This window comes from Octodon degus, unplaced genomic scaffold (genome assembly GCF_000260255.1).
Source record: "Octodon degus isolate 3935 unplaced genomic scaffold, OctDeg1.0 scaffold00141, whole genome shotgun sequence".
NCBI lineage: Eukaryota > Metazoa > Chordata > Mammalia > Rodentia > Octodontidae > Octodon > Octodon degus.
In genome coordinates this window covers 1,601,323-1,620,809 of record NW_004524717.1, presented here as the reverse complement: position 1 = coordinate 1,620,809, position 19,487 = coordinate 1,601,323, and the positions used below count along the sequence as shown (strand labels likewise).

Below are 19,487 nucleotides of genomic sequence, written 5' to 3'. Positions count from 1 at the left end.
CCCCTCATCTCCCTCTGGCTCTCCATGTATAAATGGAACAAGCCAGGCATGATGGTACACACCTGTAATCCAAGATACTTGGAGGGTGAGTAGAGGATCTTGAGTTTGCAGCCAGCCTGTCTAACTTGGTGAGACCCTGTCTCAAAATAAAACATATTTTAAAGGACTGGGAGTGTTACTCAGTGTTAGGGCACTTGCCTAACATATTTGAGGCTCTAGCTTGAATCTCTAAGATCACAAACAGTATATATTATTTGAGACAAGGTCATGATAGCCAGGCTGACCTTAAACTCATTATATAGCCTAGGCTGGCCTCAGACTTGTGGTGATCCTCCTGCCTCAGCCTCCTGAATGTGAACACGGGGATTACAGGAGTGAGTGTGCTACCACACCTGGCGCAGTTAATTTTTTAGATAGCTGTTAATGTCCTCAGCACAGGAAAGGTGTATCAGTGCTTTGCTAGCTTGTCATGAAGGTAGGGCTGTGATGAAATGCCTGCCTCCTGCTGCTTACAACATGAGATGTCAGAGCGGTCTACCGGGGAAAACAAAGATTTTTAGCAATACATCAAATGGCCAGTTGGCCACAATGAACAAAAGCAAATTGAACCAAGTCATATAATTGAAGAAGGCCAAAGTTAAACTTGAGAAAATGATTACCAAAGGCCACAATGGGCTGGCTTTTCAAATATTAGGAAGTAACCTTTCCAGGAACTTCCCTTTCAACCAAATGAGGTGTGTGGAATCTGTAGGAGAAATCTGGGACCCAGAGAATATGCTTCGTGTTGAAAAATTCTTCCTGAAGTCGGCTGGTTCGACCTATGTGGCATAAAAACAACTGAGTACTGAATCCATAAAGTCATACGAATATAATATAAGGACTAGGATGAAACTCAGAGATGTTGACATACTACTCCTAACTCCTCCTCATTTCACGAATATATCATGAAGGTCCATTTTGCCAGGGAAAACGCAGTTCCCGAGTAAAATGAGACAGTACAGGTCTTCCATGGCTCACCCACAATTCCGAACTCCAGAAAGCTCTAGGAAACAAACTTTCCTTTACCTCCTTTGGTGGGAAACCTAACATTGCCATCTGGGGCAAATTTTGACTTGTATCTCTCCTGCTTCCTGTAGCACACAAAGAAAAGGCGCAGACTTGCCTTTCCCCTTCCAGTCACGTGCTTCTCCCAGTGCAGGGGAAGACTCTGGAAGCCAGTGGTTTAGGAGATGTCACGGGATCTTTCGCCCCTGGGACCGTGCTCTGTGTGTCTGGAATTTCTGCCACTGCATTTAACACCTGCAGACCAAGGGCAGTGCCTGGGATCGCTCTAAGTTTTCGGTTTTTTTTTTTTTTTTTTGTTTTCCAGGACAGGTTTCTTGTTCTGGGCTTGTGTCAAGGATGCTTACTCGCCAACCCCACGGAGTGCCAAAGTGACAGACCCTTTTATGGGTTTTAAGTATTTCTGATCCTGTTTCTGTCTTTCTGTGTCTGTCTTTTACATCCATGAAGATTTCTTTCTTGATTAATGAGTCTGGTTTTCCCAGGGTGAAAGGATGTTTCTTTCGTAAATTTCTAATTTAGAAGGAAATGTGCAAACTTCAAAAATAAATCTTAAGGATTGTTTCTTATGTCCATGATTTGAGGAAAATACTTTTTATTCAACTAGCCTGAGGAGAAAAAAACCAGCAGGTTAATTTTCTACAATGTCACCCTTTAGCTTGGGCCTCTCAACTCTGAAGCTGACATGACAATGAATGAACTTTTCTGCTGTTCACAGAATTCACTCAAATATAATGTTGAGATTAAATAAATGGTTAACAAAAGAATGGAGCTGACATAATACAAAATTTCCTCTTTATATTTTTAAAGTTCTCATAGGATTTGAAGAATAGCACCCCGCAAAAAGCCCTATCTGAATACTTTTTAATGCTTCAAAAAAGCGAATTACGCACTTGAAAGCTCAGTTAAACGGACTTTTGTCCACCAAACAAAGCTTTCTTGAAGAGTTATAACTTTTCCACTTGAACACTGCGCTTCAAATGTTCACAGATTTTGTTCTTTTTAAAAGCTGTTGTTGGCATGAAAGATTCCAGCTGCTTTTAAATCACTCATGGCCCTTAAGGTCACTTCTAAATCATGGGAAAGCTCCACAGCCCTCTTTTTACTTTTCTTTTAAAAAAATAAAATATAATACATGAAAATTATATTAATTTTACTTCTTCCCACAGAAAATCTTCTTTGGGCCAATAGGTGTGTTTCAAATTTAATGCGTGACGTCTGTCCTAGGAAGTTTTCAATAGTGAAACTCACAAAGTTAGGTGTGACACACACTGTCACACTATGTAAGTTCTAGTCTAAATGTTAACTGCTCCCAGCAGAACTATTTTTTCACTAATTATCTAAAAGTCTCAGCAAACACATTTCTCTCACTATGCGGCCAGTGACAGCTGTATTCTCTCCAGTGGCACTTAAACAACGATAGAAAAACATACCCTAAGTGATCACAATGACTAATAACTTAAAACCAAGCTTGCTTGGACTTGTTCTACTAAAACCACCTGTGTATGTGGAGAGTAATGCTATTAACAGACTAGCAATTGCGATTGTGATTTATAGACCGCTGTTTTCAGTTAATCAACTCTCAATGCAAGCTGTCAGCTGGGCACGAAAATAACTTTGTCATCTTTTTAACGACGATTGATACAAGTGTTTACATTACCAAAAGACAAAGTGCTTTAGAAGAAAATTAGTTCGTTGTCTTTTTTTCTCGTCGATCTTCTACATGTCCTGCTTTCTTGTCTATATACCTCATTAGCCGAGTGGGGTTTCACGCTTTTCTTTATTGATTGCTATTTTTCCCTCTGTTATTAAGCAGAAGAAATTCTGTACCAATGTTAAAGTGGCTGTCATTTCCAAGGGAGAGTAAATCACTTTTCAGAAAAGATGAAAGAGAAAATCCTAAATAAAAGAAAATTCTTGTTCTGGCCTATGACTGCATCCTATCGTCTGAGTGAAAAAACTTACAAGCCTGGAATTTTCACAGATCAGAAAGCCAGCTTTAGTTTACTTTACAAATGTGCTTTTTAAAAAGGCAGACTGCAATGGCAAGGAGAAACACTGAAATGACACCCAGTATGTGGAGGCAGATTTATTTACGTCAAAGGGCACTGATTGGGATCCTTCCCAGAATACCAGGCCCCGATCGCTGGGGTCTAGGGCTTATGGGATAAGCAAGCAGGAAGTATGGAGGCAGAACGGCTTGTCAGGTGGGGACTGGCTTATACAATGTGCATCATAGTGACCAGCTATGCATCACAGTGTTCAGCTGTTTCTAAGAGAAAGGAACAACCAGAAATGGAACAGGAACTGTTACCTGGGAAACCAAGAAACTGAAATATACTGGCTGCGGGGTGGGGGTATTTTCTGCTACAAGATCAGTTTCTTTCTTTCTTTTTTTTTTTTTAAAGGGAAAAATCAAGAAGGAACATTTTGTATGTGACAAACCTTTCTTTCTCTCTAGATTGGTGGTTACACAGTGCCACAGTTTACAGAAGATAAAATATTAAAAGGTCTTCATGCTTTTTACCTCAGATTGTTCTCCCAGGGACCTAAGAACGTGTAGCCATAGAAATTAACCGGAATTTTTCAGCACAAATAAATAATTATTCTTCTAACATGGAGGTAAAAATCAATTCCCCTCCTTGGTAAAGGATGCCATTTGTTTCTATTGACTGGATAATGCATTGCTCAGCTTCTGAGGGCAGGAGAAAAAAAGAACTGTGGATTGATGTCTTAGTAACAAAGTGAGAGTTCTCCCTGGCTGCGGTGTTCTGATAAGCTAACACTCTCTCAGGCAGACCAGTATTTAATTCTACACAGATGTCAGAGGAACTGACCTCCAAGTTCTCGCTGGGTCACCATGCTGACTTGGAAAGGCAGGACTGCAGACGCCTACTAGACATGGGGTCCTCCCATCACCTCTCACAGGTCCCCTAGGGAGCAGGAGGTCAGCCAGGTAGGCAGAATGTGGTCCATGACTCCCGGCATGGGATTTCCTTAATATCAGTCCTTTTCAGGTACTGATGGTTTTCAGGTCCTAATAAATCTCACGCTGGGGGAATCTTGTCCTAGTGGTTAGCAGCGATGCATCTGTTCCTCCACAACAGAGAGAGTTCCAGATCCCAGTGGGCAGCCCAGAGCGACAGATCTGGTTTCAATAAATCTTGTTAACAAAAAAAAAATGCAGGTGACAACTAGTCCCTCTTAATGGATGGATGATTCTTTATATTAAAGATAGTGTGCTTGAGCATTAATGATTTGTAATGTTAATCATAAAACAGTTCAAAATTTCCATTTTGCAAATTGTGTTTAAAATTATTACCATTATTTTAAATGCATGTCACAGATTAGAGGTGATTGGAAGGTTACAAGTGAGAAGATTCTGAAGATGAAGGTAAAGAAATTGATCAAAAGGGTTTTCAGGGAAGTGCCCTTTAGGGAAAAAAAATTAAAAATCAAGTTCTTGTACTTCACACCTCACTTAGCACAGCATAATAATAAATCTATTAAGTTTAATTAGAAAATAATTTAATTATATTAGAGCAATTGATTTCTAATATAATTAGAAAATGTGGATGTTGGAAGGATGAAATGGTGTTCTCTGTACTGCCTTTTCTAAGGAAGAGAATATTTTTCTATAATAAGCCAAGATTTTTATTTAAAAGTTCAAAATACAAAAGTCGGTGATTGGCAGTGAAAACGCTGACTTGGGGATGCACACAGCGTGTACCGGTGGCGGTGTATGCTCCTTGGCGAATCGGCGGCTGCGGTTATCCAGTGTGAACTTTCTGTTTTTAGACTTTGTTGGCCTGTCTCCGCCTACTGTTTGCTCCTCCACCAGCCTTGATTCATAGCTCTGAGGCTGTTTGTCTTTAAACATAAGTGCCAAGTCCGCTGATTTCCTGAATGTTGATAGACATTCTTCATTTTTAACATATATACACACGCACACACACCAGGAAATGAAACAAGATTACCCGCAGGGCGCTACGGAAAGTAATACAAGAGAGAAAACGTTATTTTTAGATAAGGCTATTTCCTAACCTTTCAGCGATATCATACACACTTGTTCACTCTATGTGAGGACATGAGCACGCACGGCACCTATTTCTCCCCGCCACAGACAATGCCACTTGTCTGTCTATATCTCAGTCATTTTCTTTCAGCAATGCAAAACCCAGTGTTTCACGGTGAAGATCACTAAGACCGGAAGTGAGCATTTCCCTTAACTGGTGAGAAGAGAGTTACGTAAGAATAAGCCTTCAGGGTGTGCTAGCGAGGAAAAGCGACAGCAGAAAGACAAAGCCCGTGAGTTGCCTGGGAAAGCGCTACAGCTGTGGGTTGTCTCTATATAGTTCTTTTTCCAGTGAAGCCCATCAGCACTTTCGACTTCTCTTATTTGTAAGAATAGCCTTTTCTTCTCTTGTGCTTCAAGGAAATTGTACCTGCAATTTATAGGCTTTTAATAACCTCGTGCCACACAAGCGGAGCCTGCATATAGTCACTAAAATTCGGATACATAAATAACAGCAACTTTTACAAATTATATTTTCAGGAGTTATAGATTCCAGGCCTTCCCAGACTCTGGAAGAATTAATTTGCCTTTTGTGTGAAACCGTTCATTCACAAGGTTATTCGAAGGACCGACCAGCTAGCTCAGCAGACTAACGCGCCTGCTTACGCTGGGCACAGCTGCTAGGGTTCGATTCCCGGAGTGCCGTGCATGTCCCCCACCCCCCAGCGCTCTGAGACGTTGATTGACACTGGGTGTGGTGGCACATGCCTGTAATCCCAGGACTTGGGAGGCTGAATACAGGAGAATCACGAGTCCAATCTACATAGTGAGAACCTGTGGACCCTGTACTAAATACAGTTAATAAATAAATAAATAAAAGGTTGTTTGATCATCTAGATTTCTATATATCCTAGAATTTGGCCTTGAATCTTGTGTTTTATATATAAAAGCCTTTCTCAAGCTTCTGTATTTCTAAGATGACATCTTAATTCATGAATGCTGTCCAGGAAAATGCACTATATTTACAGGGCATTCGTCCAAGTCAAAACCATTCAGTTATGTATAACTAAGACTACGGAGTCACACATTAATGATTAATAGCAAAACTCACTTTCTATAAAACTGAATTACAAGAGTGAGCCATGTAAAATATGTAATGTTCAGTCATCGAGCCAGATGTGGTCAACTTTCATGTTTTGCAGCCTTCCCAGATGTAGATGGGAAGTGATATACATAGGCCATTTAAAATTACTTCTCATATCCCCAAGATCCAGGCACTATTTGTCCCGGATGTCTGAAGAGTTTCAGGAGCCATAGCTGCTCCAGAAAGTGGCTCCGGGACCCCATGTAACAGATCATCCCCCCTCTGCCGTGTGGCTTCGATGTGAGGAGATAAACTGACCTTCAGCAGCAGTGCCTGACCCTTTCCCACCCTGACAGCTACAGCTGTAAACAAACTGCTGGATGGTACCTCTGACAGTTGAGCCCAGCCACACGCAAGCTGGCATTCCACAAGCTTATCAGGGGGCTGGGAAGGACCACCAGGGCTGGGCCTGCACTTCCTCTTTGCTGGCAGCCCGTGTGATCACATTCCTGCAATCTATGGGGCCAGATGAGGCTGTCCCCACACTACCAGGCTGTTCTTAAAAATAAATAATGTTTATGTGGAAGTCAGAGCTGGGAAATGCAAAAGTACCTTCAGAGTAAGTGGACAAAATACTAGAATCCACTGTGTTTGTGTTTTTAAAGTTTTTCACAGAGCTTCAGAAGTTTTTGTAGGTAAACATGAATTTTTTCAAAACTCCACGTTCTAATACTAAATTAAGTGCATCAGAAAATAGCAAAGAAACAAACAGACACGCTTCATATTCTACAACCCTGAAGTGATTCATTGAGTGAATTCAATACTGGGGACTCTTCACCTACAAGGTTCAAGGTCTCCAGCTAGGGCTCATAAAAGTCATTATTTATTAATGATCTCTGGTTCCTGAGGGCTTAGAAACCCTAAATAAAGAAGGCCCGGAGGTCTCCTCAGGCAAATGTGCAAATGGAACTGAGGGGACTCTACTGTAGGCCAGAGGTCAGCAAACAGCAAGCCACTGGCAAAATCCAGACCTCTGCTTGTTGTGTGGACTGTGAACTAAGAATGGACTGCATGATTTTAAGTGGAAGAAGAGAAAGATGACCAGAGGAGGAGGAAGATAAAGAAGAGGATGAGGGGGCCGGGGAGATGGCTCAGTGGAATAAGCGCTTCCCTGGCAAGCGCAAGGGCCTGAGTTCAATCCCTGGTTCCACCAAAAAATGCAATGGTTTTCTGCCATTGGTAAATCATTCCCAGCAGAAAAAAAAAAAAAAAAAAAAAAGAGGATGAGGAGGAGGAGAAGAAGAAAGATTGTTTCGTGATATATGAACATTTATGCAATATTCCAATTTCTGTTGCCCTGAATAAAGTTTCCTTGCAATACAAACACAAAGCTGCTTACCTATCACCCGAGACACCCTGTACTTAGGAAGAACTGATTAACTGCAACACAGACCTTGTGGCTTGCAAAACCCACACACTAACTTGTTCTTAGATTTTTGTCTTCTTGTACCTATTTGGTACAGGGTCTCACTACGCAACTTGGATTCGTAGTGAACCTCCTGTTTTCAGCCTCCCCAGCACTGGGATTACAGGCATGTGCCACCACACCCGGTCTTGGTGGCCCACTCAGTGCACTGGGGGGTGGGGCTGGCACGGCATGTGGTGCCAGGGATTGAACCCTGGTCCATGCACTTGCCTAACCAGGTGCTTAGTCCCCTGAGCTATCTTACCAGCCCTGTTTTTAGATTTTAAAATGATATTTTACTTTGCTGAACTATCTGACTGACATGGATCTTAGGAACGGCGATGCTGTTTCCAGATCAAATCCTTCAAGGCGTGGCAAAACATACACATGTGTGGATGGGGCAGGAGTATGATTCATATTTATTTTTTATATCAATCTTCAACTTTTTTTCACAGTGGACTACAGCCCTAAATCAGGGTGCTCATTTAGCTTTCCTGAGCATGGATGCTCTCCTTCTGCCTGTAGATGTTAATCCCAAAGAACGAGCTATTCTGATTCTTCCTAGAGCTTGATAAGACAGAATTCCTGGAATAGTGCCTTTGAGCCAACAGCCTCACTAGGGCCAGGAGTCCCACAGTGCTCTTGGAAGACCCAGCGAGGGTTCTGCAAGCCACTTCACCCTAGGGCCAGTGGGCAGGGCTTGGTGGAAGGAAGGACAGAGGGAAGTACCCTCCTCTCAGGGTTGTGGCTCCCACTAGTTGAGTCTGAGAATGTTTTCTCCAACCCTGTTGTCTAGAAAACAAAGATGAGATGGGATATTTACATTGTAACAGGTTCGTGACATATCTCCCTATAGGACAGAGTTTTGTTCTTTGAGGGCCAAGGACTAAATTGACAGAATGAAAAACAAAACAAAACAAAAAAATAGAGGTGCATATATTTGTTAGGGCTACTATGACCCTAACAACTATAGTTGCCATGGTAACAGCACAGTGGTTACCCCAGGACCCACAGAGATCCTGGCCAAGTTATCAACCTTGGCACAATAGTCATGTACGACACTGAACTCCACCTGGCCCAGGGGAACCTGTAGGATGTTTGTTTGGTAGGAATGTCCTTGCTGCTGTTGTATTTTCTTCCTTGTCTATTTCTGCAGTGGATAAACTTAGAGTAGAGCTAATCAGTAATACAATATTATAGGTACAAAAGCAAGAGTCCATTTTTAAATGAAAAACAAACAAGCAAACAAAAACTCCCATTTGTAAACTCACCTAGAAAAATCTCCTTTTGCCTCCTGTAGAGGGAAAAAAATCCAGCATCAGTGAGACACATCCATCCAGTGTTAGATTAAAATACATTGTCATCCAGGTAGCTCCTGGGAATGAGTGGGGCAGGTCCACCTCCCTTCGCTATCATCCTGTCACAGCAGGCGTAGGATGAAGGGAAGTGCACTCGCTACCCCAATAGGAGACACAATTAAGCTTTAGCGACTCATATCCAAAGACAGGGATTCACACTGACAAAATGCAAGTGCCACCTCTAGTCCCTGGTCTAATCTGTTCAAGTTTCAAGTTTCTGAACCTGAAATGTGTCCGGATAAAACTATTTCTTATGTTACTTTTTGTTTTGCAGTGTGGGCTAATTTTCAACTACACAAAAGACTGCAGAGGAAGGAGCCATAAAGATTTCAGGGAAGCTAATTTAATACCTTGCACATAGCTTTATTCAATAAATATCTATTGAAGGAACAAATTAAGCATATCGCCCTAATTTAGCTTGCTATTGTTACAGCTAATCTAAGGCTTGCCTCCCAGTTTAAGGATTATTTTTCTTGTCTTTCTCAGGGGCATGGAGTGATTCTTTGGTGATTAATTCCATTCATTTGGCTGTGCCCAGGACAAAAAAGAGCATGACATTCAAAGAGAGTGAGGTCATTGAATGACCTCCATTTCTCTTGGGCTCAGGTTAAACACACAACTTCCTTTTACAATGATACACTGTCTTAAATTTTGATATAAGAGTATGCCCTATTTACCACCATGGAATCAGTGTTCTTAATAGCTCTGTCCAGCTTGTGGCTAGAAAAAGGCAGACAAATAATAGTGGATATGGCCACGGGCTTCACATACTATTTCCTCTTTCTTCAGTAGGACCACTTACCTGTAAAATATAGGAAGCCAGTTCAAACACCACTTCACTGTCAACATCAATAAGCTCCTGAAAAAGGAAAATTAGTAAGGATGGTAAGTTGCACGTTCAACAACAAATTCTTTATAATAGCTCTCTGAAAAGTCTCATCTTCTCTGGAATTTCTCAGGAAAATCCAAATATTCACAGAACATCTAGATGACTGTTCTGAATGACTTGGATTTTAACACTCCTTGATGCCCTTTCACAGCTCCGAGGCAAAAAGAATCAGGGGTCCTCAGCCCACAGGGTCATCTCAATCTTTAAATCCCAATGAGACACTCGGGGTAGGCCATCCCTAGCTTTTTCCACATATATTCGTCTTCTTAACCACTGGAGGAGTAAGGTTGCTTGATTATTAACTGCATTTTCTTTGTGAATTTGACTTTTGAACTCACAGCAAGATTATACTGAAAGCAAGGGTTTATGACCCTTTAAGTTAAAATTAAATTAAAAATACAGTTCTTTATTACGTTAGGCATGAGTTACACTACACACTTTGTTCACATGCTCATAGTTCTATATAGTGTAGCTAGAAGCTATCATGTTGTCAGCACAAACATACAACGTTTCTACCACTGCAAATGGCTCTACCGGTTAGTGCTATATGAGGTCTAGTTCAGAAATGTTTTACCCTGTTCATTCTTTCCTCAGATATTTAATTATGATCTATAAACGTGATCTTAAAAGTCTATAAATTCATCCTTGGCTTTAAAAAGTGTTTATTTTTCAAAATGAATACATAGGTATATGCTCAGTAAATATGTTTCAGGGAGCTGTGATTCATTCATACCATGTCTATAGAAATACAACTCACAACAGTTAAATCTTGGCGGGGCTTTTACATCCACCCACAGATGAGTGGATAAAGAAAGTGTGGTATTTATACACAACAGAGTTCTACTCAACCATAAAGAAGGGTGCATGTGAGTCATATGTAGCAAACTGGATGCACCTTGACACCATAATGCTGGGTGAAACACAGACACAGTCTCCTTTACATGAGAGTTAAGGAGTAAAAGAAGAGAGGTGGTAGGAAACAGGGAGCTGGACTTTCAGGTCTAGGGATGGAAGGAAATGGGGGGGTGGGAAGGGAAAGTAAAAAGAATGAAAATGCGGTATGAATATGTACCAGCTCCCCAGAGTGGGTATATTCATTATGTCTCGCAAACATGTACCGTATTACTAATAAAACCCCCAGATGTTTTAGTTAGCAGTGAATGGTGGACATGACAGTGGTCCCATATGATTATGACCACAGACATCAGAGTTGTACAAGGATACTGGACTGTGTTTGCACAATGACAAGATCACCTAAGACTCACTTTTAAGAGCATATCCCTGTTGTTAATGGAGTCGACTGACACATGACTGTGGTTCTTACCTCTTTAAAAAAAAAAAAAGTTTTATTGCGGTATAATTGAAAAACAAAAACTGCATATATTTTACATTCAATCTGTTCAGTTTGGACTGATGCACAGACCTGTGATTTCATCACCACAATCAAGGTAATAAACACATCCATTACCTCTAAAAATGTCCCTGTGTGTATATGTGTCTGGGCTAAAGAGATCTAACATGATCTACCCTCCCAGGGAACTTCTGCCTGCACAATCCTGGCTGCTGTATGCATCTCATGTGGGAGACAGACAGCAGAAGCACTCATGAACTGGCTGATGTGGTACGTCTATTTTCAAGATTGAGTAGCGATGTCCATCTTGATTTTCTTCCCTGGATATGGTTGGACTATCCTCTTATAAAACTGGACAACAGAGTCGGGGCTGGGTGAGGTTTAGAAACCAGCTAGCCCAGGCTAGTGCTTATATTAAGATCAGAAACCAAAATACTTGAGTTTCTGTTCAAGTCAAAGGGACTTGAACAGTCACATGGCCTTCGAGCCAGTCGTGAGCAGAAAGCAAATGCCCAACATTTTAAAGTGCTCAGGGGGCTGGCGAGATGGCTCAGTGGTCTAAAGCACCTACTTAGAACAAGCTTAGCAAAGCACAGGGACCGGGGTTCAATCCCCCAGCACTACATGCCAGCCAGCCCCGCCCCCTGGTGGGCTGAGCTGGCCACACACACACACATACACACACACAAATAAATAAAAAAATTAAAATAAATAAAGTGCTCAGCCTCCCTTAGGACCTGCATCCCTCCAAATAGTAAGGATTTGGTCTTCACCAGCACATCCTCAAACAGTACCTACAACTGAAATTAGATTGAGTTACATTTCATTTGCATTTTAAACCAAACTTTGATTCATGAATGTCTCTCCTATTTTGGGGGAAATACAGAACTAGCCTCTGTAATACAAGACGGTACAGGCAGGAACCCTATGTTTGTTGAAGAAGGGATCTCTTCAGGCTCTTTGAGGCCTAAGAATTTCAAAGGTGGGTAATAATCTTTGCGGCCGAACCCCTCCTCCCAGAAGTATGGCTAAGAGAACTCACCATTATATAGAAAAATGACACTAGTTCTTTATGTAGCCAGCTGAAAGAGCCTTCTAGCAATGGTAACTGATATAGACTGTCAGTACAGGTACGGGAAAGAATGCTTGGAATCGCAGTTCTGGGGTTACCAGGTCCCATCAGAAGGTAAATCATTGAACAGTGTATGAGTGAGTTAACGGACACTCTGTCCAGGGTTTCCACAATAGATCATTTCTTCTCTCACTACATGCATTTCCTTTCCCACCAGTTGCCTTCCCAATGTGCTTGTAGTCCTTGTTAGAATACCGGTCTGTGTGCTTTTCTGTCAAACATTTACACCTACATCGAGCAGGCAGCCACAGGCGGGCTAATGCTTAACGTCTGCTGGGAGGTTTACCTGATGCGCAACTCGGAGTCAACCATCAAAAAACAGCCCCGCTTGGCTCGGCGTGAGCACAGCCTCCAGGCCTACCACCGCCTCCCTCAGCTGAATGCAAATGTCTTTTGGGAGGAAGGCTGGGAGGAGGAGGAAGGCTGTTTATTTTACACAGTTCACTGTGCGGTTCAGGAGGTTTTGTGGGTGAATATTAACTGCACGGTACTACACTCTACAGTAAAGCGTCCAACAACACACCCTTACGTGCCCAAGCTGCTTAAGGCAAGCTCTCTCTTGCCACAGAACCTCTAACTTGGTAAGTCTTCACCTTGTCTGACCCTGATCGTCTCCCAGGGACGACAGAGTCAAGATGTGCCCAGGAAGAGGGAAAGGAGTAAGAGAAAGCGCCATAGGTACTGTGCACGCTTCTAAACCTGATGGGTAAGATGGCTGCATTATTACTTCTTACAGTCCCTGTTTAGTACTCACTGGGCTCAAAGATCAGCTCAGTGGATGTCTGCAGAGGAGCCGACATGGGGCTCTAAAACAGCGTGTGTGAAAACCAAGCCAAGAATGGCGGGAACGCGTGTTCCTCATTGTTAAGAAAAGACTTTCGTACTCTGGCAGCCTCTTCCAAGATCCTGATGCCCTTTGTTACCAGAACTTTCCCCCTTTGACACTTCACTTTCTCACATGATTTTTTTCTTTTTCTTTAAGATTTCACCAGGATGGAACAGAGCCACATTTCTGGTCACTCCAAAATTTCCCATTGTTTCTGAACACTTGAAAGCTGGGTTCCCCGTACAGGGGCTGCAAGCAGTTTCCAGGGATCTTCCTGTCAGAAACACGCTGCCATGTAACATTCAAAAAATGACTCTCCCTTTTTCTCAGCTGACTTCCCTGGCAAGCCAGAGGTGGTTTCTTTCGTGTGTTTCTGCTCAAGAAGAGAAAATAAACTGAACAAGACAACAAAGACTGTGTGCAAAATCTCTATACTTTCTGGAGGCCTTGGGTTTTCCCTTGACAGAAGTCAAAATGAGGAAGTGGGTTGGGAGGAGGAGACTGAGGGGTACCTCTAGCCACTTCCATCTGGCCACATGTGGTGGCTGGTGGCTTTCTCCGGCTTGTGTAGCCCACAGTGCTGTGCAGAGGGCCCAGTGCCCTCAGAGTGGTCTGAGAAGGGTCTCTGCAGTCATTTTCTGCGTGAGACCCTTGCCTGGGAACCATGGGCCATGGTGGGAGTGGACCTGGGATAATCTCATTTCGATATGTGCTGTTTGTTTTATCCATGAAAAATGGTAAGGAACAAAAAGACGTGGCCATCAGAGGACCAGAAGAGGGAAAAGTGCTCCTCACTTTTTTGAACTGGGACACCTCAGCTCATCCTCTTACACTCTTGGGCCGGGCTTTAGGGCACCAGCACCCTGGTTCTCATGCCTCTGGGCTTGGACGGAGTTATAGCTCCGCTTCCCTGAGCACTATATTGTGGACTTCTCAGTCTGCACTGTCCCACGAGCCAACCCACATGACAGATGTCCTTCTAGATGTAATCACAAAATACAGTGAATGTTTAAATATTTTTAAAAAAATCATCACAGTGAAAGACACATTGGCATGAACCCCCACCTCAAAATTGTCCCTCTTGCTTCGAACATACTTATCCCTTCTTTCTTGCGACTTTACAAACCAGTTCTGAAAGTGCTCTTTCCTGAGTGGTTTTAGTTGAGCTGCCATGGCTGCCTTGATGCCCCATCAATTCACAGTGTTTATCTTTTATGTGCATTTGGACTTTGGGGAAGATCCGGAAGTCCCATGGTGAGAGATCCCCTGAATAAGGTAGATGAGGAGATACTGGTGTTCTCAGGAGCCTGCCCTTCCACCATATCGCTGGGCAGCAGCATTCACCGTAGTTTGATCACACCTCATAAAGACTCCCATGGAAGAGGTCTTTTAGAAAATAAATATTTTTATTTAGACACACACTGTAGTTTTTTTTTTTTTTTTACAGAAAAGGATTATGTGCATTTTTATTTTTTTTTCCTTTCACACTGTGGTTTTTGATCTGCCTGTGTATGTGTATTTTGTTGCTGCTGTGTCTGTGGAGAACCCCAGCTTATACGCTGTAGGTTATCAAAGTTGGTCACAGCGCCCACATTAGCTCAGTTTGCTAGCCTCCTTCTTGTGGCTCTAGCTGCTACACCTCACTGCACAATCCATAATGGCTGCATGGAGTTGCTTCCAGGTCGACAGGCTAGAGCACAGCATAATACTGCTGCAAACTTGCACAATTGCTTCCTTAGCTTTTTGCCAGAGAGTCAGCAGTCAAGTCACTTCACGTTTGTCTTGTGACCTATGGTGTGCCTTCCAGTCATGCTGAGCTGTGACTTTATGTCTGTGGCATTGGGAGCTTTGTGCTGTTGGTCACTGCCCAGAGCTGATAGCACGATCCCAGAGAAATCTCTTTCAAAAGTTGGCACAGGCAGGATGACAGATCCATGGGAATGCTTCTAAGGAATGAACAAGAAAATGCCTCTCCATCTCTCTGTTGTATTTTCCTCTCTGCCATCCAAGCACAGGCACTAACTTTGCATCGGTCCAGCTGAGCGATAAACTGTAACTCAGAGGGTAATAGTTGTGTGGGCTCCTCTGTCCTGGGGGACTGGATTCTGGGTCTCATTTTTCCCACCTACAGATGAGATGATATCATCTGTGCACTTAGCAAAGCTCTTCGGAGATCTTCAATGAAGACCATTTATTTCCATATCAACAAGATTGATAGCATTTGAACCTAAGTGGCAAATGTAGCCAAAGGAAAATTACTTAAATTCCAATAATAGGTGAAGTTCCCAGACCAGCACAGACATCTCAGAAAGGAAGGTTGGGCAAGATCCCCTCGGTTCACACAAAGTAGGGATTTCTAGCCTTTTCCATGCAGCATGTGCACATAGGCACCAAACTTGGAGATGATATTCCACGGAATAGACAAAGACTTGCTCTTCAGGATTAGAGGATAATCCACAAAAAGCAGCTTTCTGAGTACCAGCCCTGTACCATACAGGGACAGGTCATGAAAGGCAATCCTACACGCCCAATCAGAGAAGCCCTCATGCCAACTTTGCCTCCAGCCCGAGGTCTGCCCTTAGGTGGGGACCATGCATCTTGTTTGTTTGCTTAGCATTGTCAGACAAGGTAAGTAAGCATTGAGATGAAGCACAATTTAGATTTTAGATGTAGTGAATATACTTAATGGGTAGAAAGGCACACAGTTAAAAAGGTGAGGTTCAGGCCCCTGTGCTACATTTTGCACAGTGGCCACAAGCACGCTGGAGGGTGGACTTCTTTTCTTCTTTTTTCTTGGCCCAAAGTCTCTCCAGATCATTTCTTTTCTTACCCTTAGTAAAACTTGGCTACTGTTTGTGCTTGTTTTGATCAGTTCTTTGCTCAGGACAGAAAGAATGCAGAAACCACCTCAAGAAAGTGACCCCAGCACCCCCAAACCCAGTAACATACGTACCTTAGGCATCCAGGAGAACAGGTAAGGCCCTGTGAGCACCAATTTTGGTGTGCTTATTTCTCTCTAAAGTGCTACAAAGGGTGTTTCTTCTTCCCCTGTCTCCCTCCCTTCTGTGGGATGGGGGACAAGGAGCACATGGCCATAGAGTTTTGTTTTTTTTTGTTTTTCTCCCAGCCAGTAAAGGGCCTACAGGCTACCTCAAGTTTATATCTCCTTTAGTTTTCCCACTTGCAGTCACTCTGTGAGTACACATTAAATAGTCAGAGAACTTGTTATTATGATGGACCCTGAAATTCGTGGGAGTTATATTGCTAGAGCACCTGAAAACTGAAAAACCAATAATTTCAGATATGGTCAGAAAAATGCCTATACATGTTTATTTTTATAGTTTAATTCCCAAATATGCTACGTCTCCTATAGTTGTGTAATTTAATTGAATAAAATGTTGTGTACAGTACTGTAATAATTTAATTTAATAAAATAACCTGCAGTCTTCTCTTGTAGTGTCTTAAATGTCTTCAATGCTTAGGTTCATTAGCAGAAGAAACCTTAGAAGGTGCAGGGTGTTTTGGTGGCATTTTAAGACTCTTAAGAATTCATGAAGAGCAAAACTAAGAACACTAGAGATAGCTACAGTGGTATAGCAACCTGTATGCTGTGGGATGCTGGTGCACAGGTCCAGATGAGTTATAGGATGTCAGCCAATCAGCAGCAAGGAGAATCGAATAATGCTTTTGGATTGGCTACTTGCAAACTTCCCGCAAAACAAAAACAAAAACAAAAACAAAAACAACTGTGGAGGATATTTGCCATTTCTGAGAAATTATGAGGGTTCCCATGAATAATTATTAGTTAGGCTATAAGGGAAAATCTGTGAACAAGAGCTACAAATGCTGAACCGTGACTTCTGTGCCCTGTGGTTCTTGCATTTTTGTTCTTCATGATTCCTTTCTCAGCTTTCACATTCTTTGGGGAAAAATAGCTGTTGGCAACTTGGTAGCTTGCCTTATGCTTTGTGCTCTAAGTCTCATTTGCAGTTTCCCCTGGAAGGCTGTTTCTTTCTCAGGGTGCTGTCTTGGACCACAATCTTTTCTTGTCATGTCTGGTCATCCTCTTGTCTTGTCATGAGACAGGGCCTTTTTTGGACCCAAATGGGTTCCGCCATGTTAGTTTCTCTTCCTTGTTTCTTCTACCAAAAATACAGGTAATTAAGAAACCAAACTGACAGCCTGGGAAAAATAAAAGGACAGCCAGTAAAGCTTAATTCCTGTGACTGTGAGTTAAGGGACAACCATTCTCATTCTTAGAATGATTAAGTTTTTTCTTAAAACAGAGGTTTCCATCTCCACTACCTTAAACAAAATACTAAAGCTTTTCCTCTCAGGGTAAATGCAAAAGATATCGTTTCCCAGGTGGCTCTACCCTGCTTAAGTAGGGCCATCAACTGTCTCAGTGGTGACTAAGGGAATCCTGGTGTGTGTGTGTGTGTGTGTGTGTGTGTGTGTGTGTGTGTGTAAGGGATTCCACGTTGAGCTCATGGCAGTTACAAAGGACTAGGCAGAGCCATCTACAGGACAGGGTGGCTCAATGCCTTGTCTCTAAGGAGTTAGTGGATCCCAAGTTAGTGGAGGCAAGAAGCCCTCAGTAGGGCTTTCTTCTGTGCTTCTTTGAAAGGTGCTGGTGTCATCCCATCTTCAGGCAAAGACATCTGTGTGGTGAATACTCGAGTCTCACAAGGGACCCCTTGTGGGATTGCTGGGTCACCCTTTGCTGCATGGGATGCCAGCTTAAGGCCGATCATCAACAATGATGGTTATCAAATCTCTATAGCACCAAGAGGAGCCACGGGAAACCATAAGCCATACCCACAGACTTCACCATTAGGCCATAGCCTTGGTCAGTGGGAAAGGTCATATCTTTGATCTCTCTCAATTTAAAAAGGAACAGCTTATTTACTATGGCAGTGTGGTTTGGGTTCCATAAGAACTAGGAAATGATGACAGATGGGTATGGGATATCAGCTTAAATTGTGCGACTATTTTTTAGTTATACTGCTTCTACTTAGAACATAGAATGTGGAGTGAAATCCCTTATGTTCAGGCATTTGTGACTCTTTGTTTCAGGAAAAGCCCAGAAAGGTTGGCAATTAGAATAGCCTGTGAGGAAGAAAGTTGTCTTTGATGATCTTGTCTTTGCATCCCTACTTATATTTCAGGGGAATATGGTTCTCTGTCATCTGTTCAAAGAAGAAACTTCAGATGGCACCCCGGATACCTATGACCCAATTACTGAATGTTGCCTTTCCTGTATTCAATAATTGGAATCTGGAGAAGAGTCAAAAGAGAAAAACTAGAATCATAGCTGTCACGTTTGGCAATGCTTTAAACTCACCCAGGTCTGCTAAAGGAAACCCAAGGCTGATTGAGTGAAAGAAATCGACACTGGGTGTACAACTACACCAAACCATTGTCTGGGCCCTGCTCAGAATGGGAGGCAGCCAATGTGCCCGACTCCTGCTCCCAGGGAGGGAGTAGGCCAGCCCAGCCCTTGTTTCCTGCTCTGATGAGGCACCTACAAAGGCTCTGTCCATGGACATCACCTTAGAAGCACTGGGTAACCCTGGCTGCCATAGGTGAGCCAATTCAGGTACCTCACTCTGTTTTGACTTCATTTTCTGGAAACCTTCCTCTAGATCTGCAGTCACACTTGTTGTTGGGGAAATTCCAAGTTGGAGATTCTTTATTCTTGCTCTGCCATGCTACTTGGAAGACCAAATGTTTAACCATGAGTTTCTAATTGTCCTACAGTGTCACACTCTCTTACTAAAAAGAGATTTACTAACAAAAAGTGTAGGAGGAGGGAATTCTCAAATAGTTCAAATAGATTTTACTAGTTGGAACTATACTAGGTTTTCTGATCTAAGTAACCAACAGGTGGATCCTGCTTCATCGTAGAAAACCTTCTTCCTTAACATATCAGAAAAGAGAATAATTTATTTGGGTGTCTTGACCCAAAGTCTAGGAGAAACAAGAACTCTACCTAATGTCATACTTTCCTAAAAGTTAAATAGAGTGGCTACTGGATGGCCACCTTGGGCTGGGGTGATAGCTCAGCAGAATAAGTGCTTGTTTAGCAAGTGCAAGGTCCTGAATTCAATCCACAGTAGTGGAGGACGACGACGATGACAATGAAGGAGGAGGAGAAGAGGAGGAGGAGGAGGAGGAAGAAGAAGAAGGAGAAGGAGAAGGAGAAAAAAGAGAAAGAGAAGGAGAAGGAGAAGAAGAAGAAGAAGAAGAAACTTGGATGGCCACCCTGCCTGGGAGCAGTAGCAGCTATAATTATGCTAACTGAA

General features: G+C 42.6%; 1 protein-coding gene across 1 annotated transcript in view; it reads right to left on the bottom strand.

Moving 5' to 3' along the window:
* Frmd4a (FERM domain containing 4A) overlaps positions 1 to 19,487 on the bottom strand; it is a 320,985-nt gene that overhangs the window by 94,355 nt on the left and 207,143 nt on the right. The window contains exons 6-7 of the mRNA XM_004641746.2: positions 9,787 to 9,843; positions 8,898 to 8,920 (exon numbers count right to left, since the gene is read on the bottom strand). Coding sequence (XP_004641803.2) covers positions 8,898 to 8,920; positions 9,787 to 9,843 — 80 coding nt within the window. The remainder of the gene's footprint in view (positions 1 to 8,897; positions 8,921 to 9,786; positions 9,844 to 19,487) is intronic.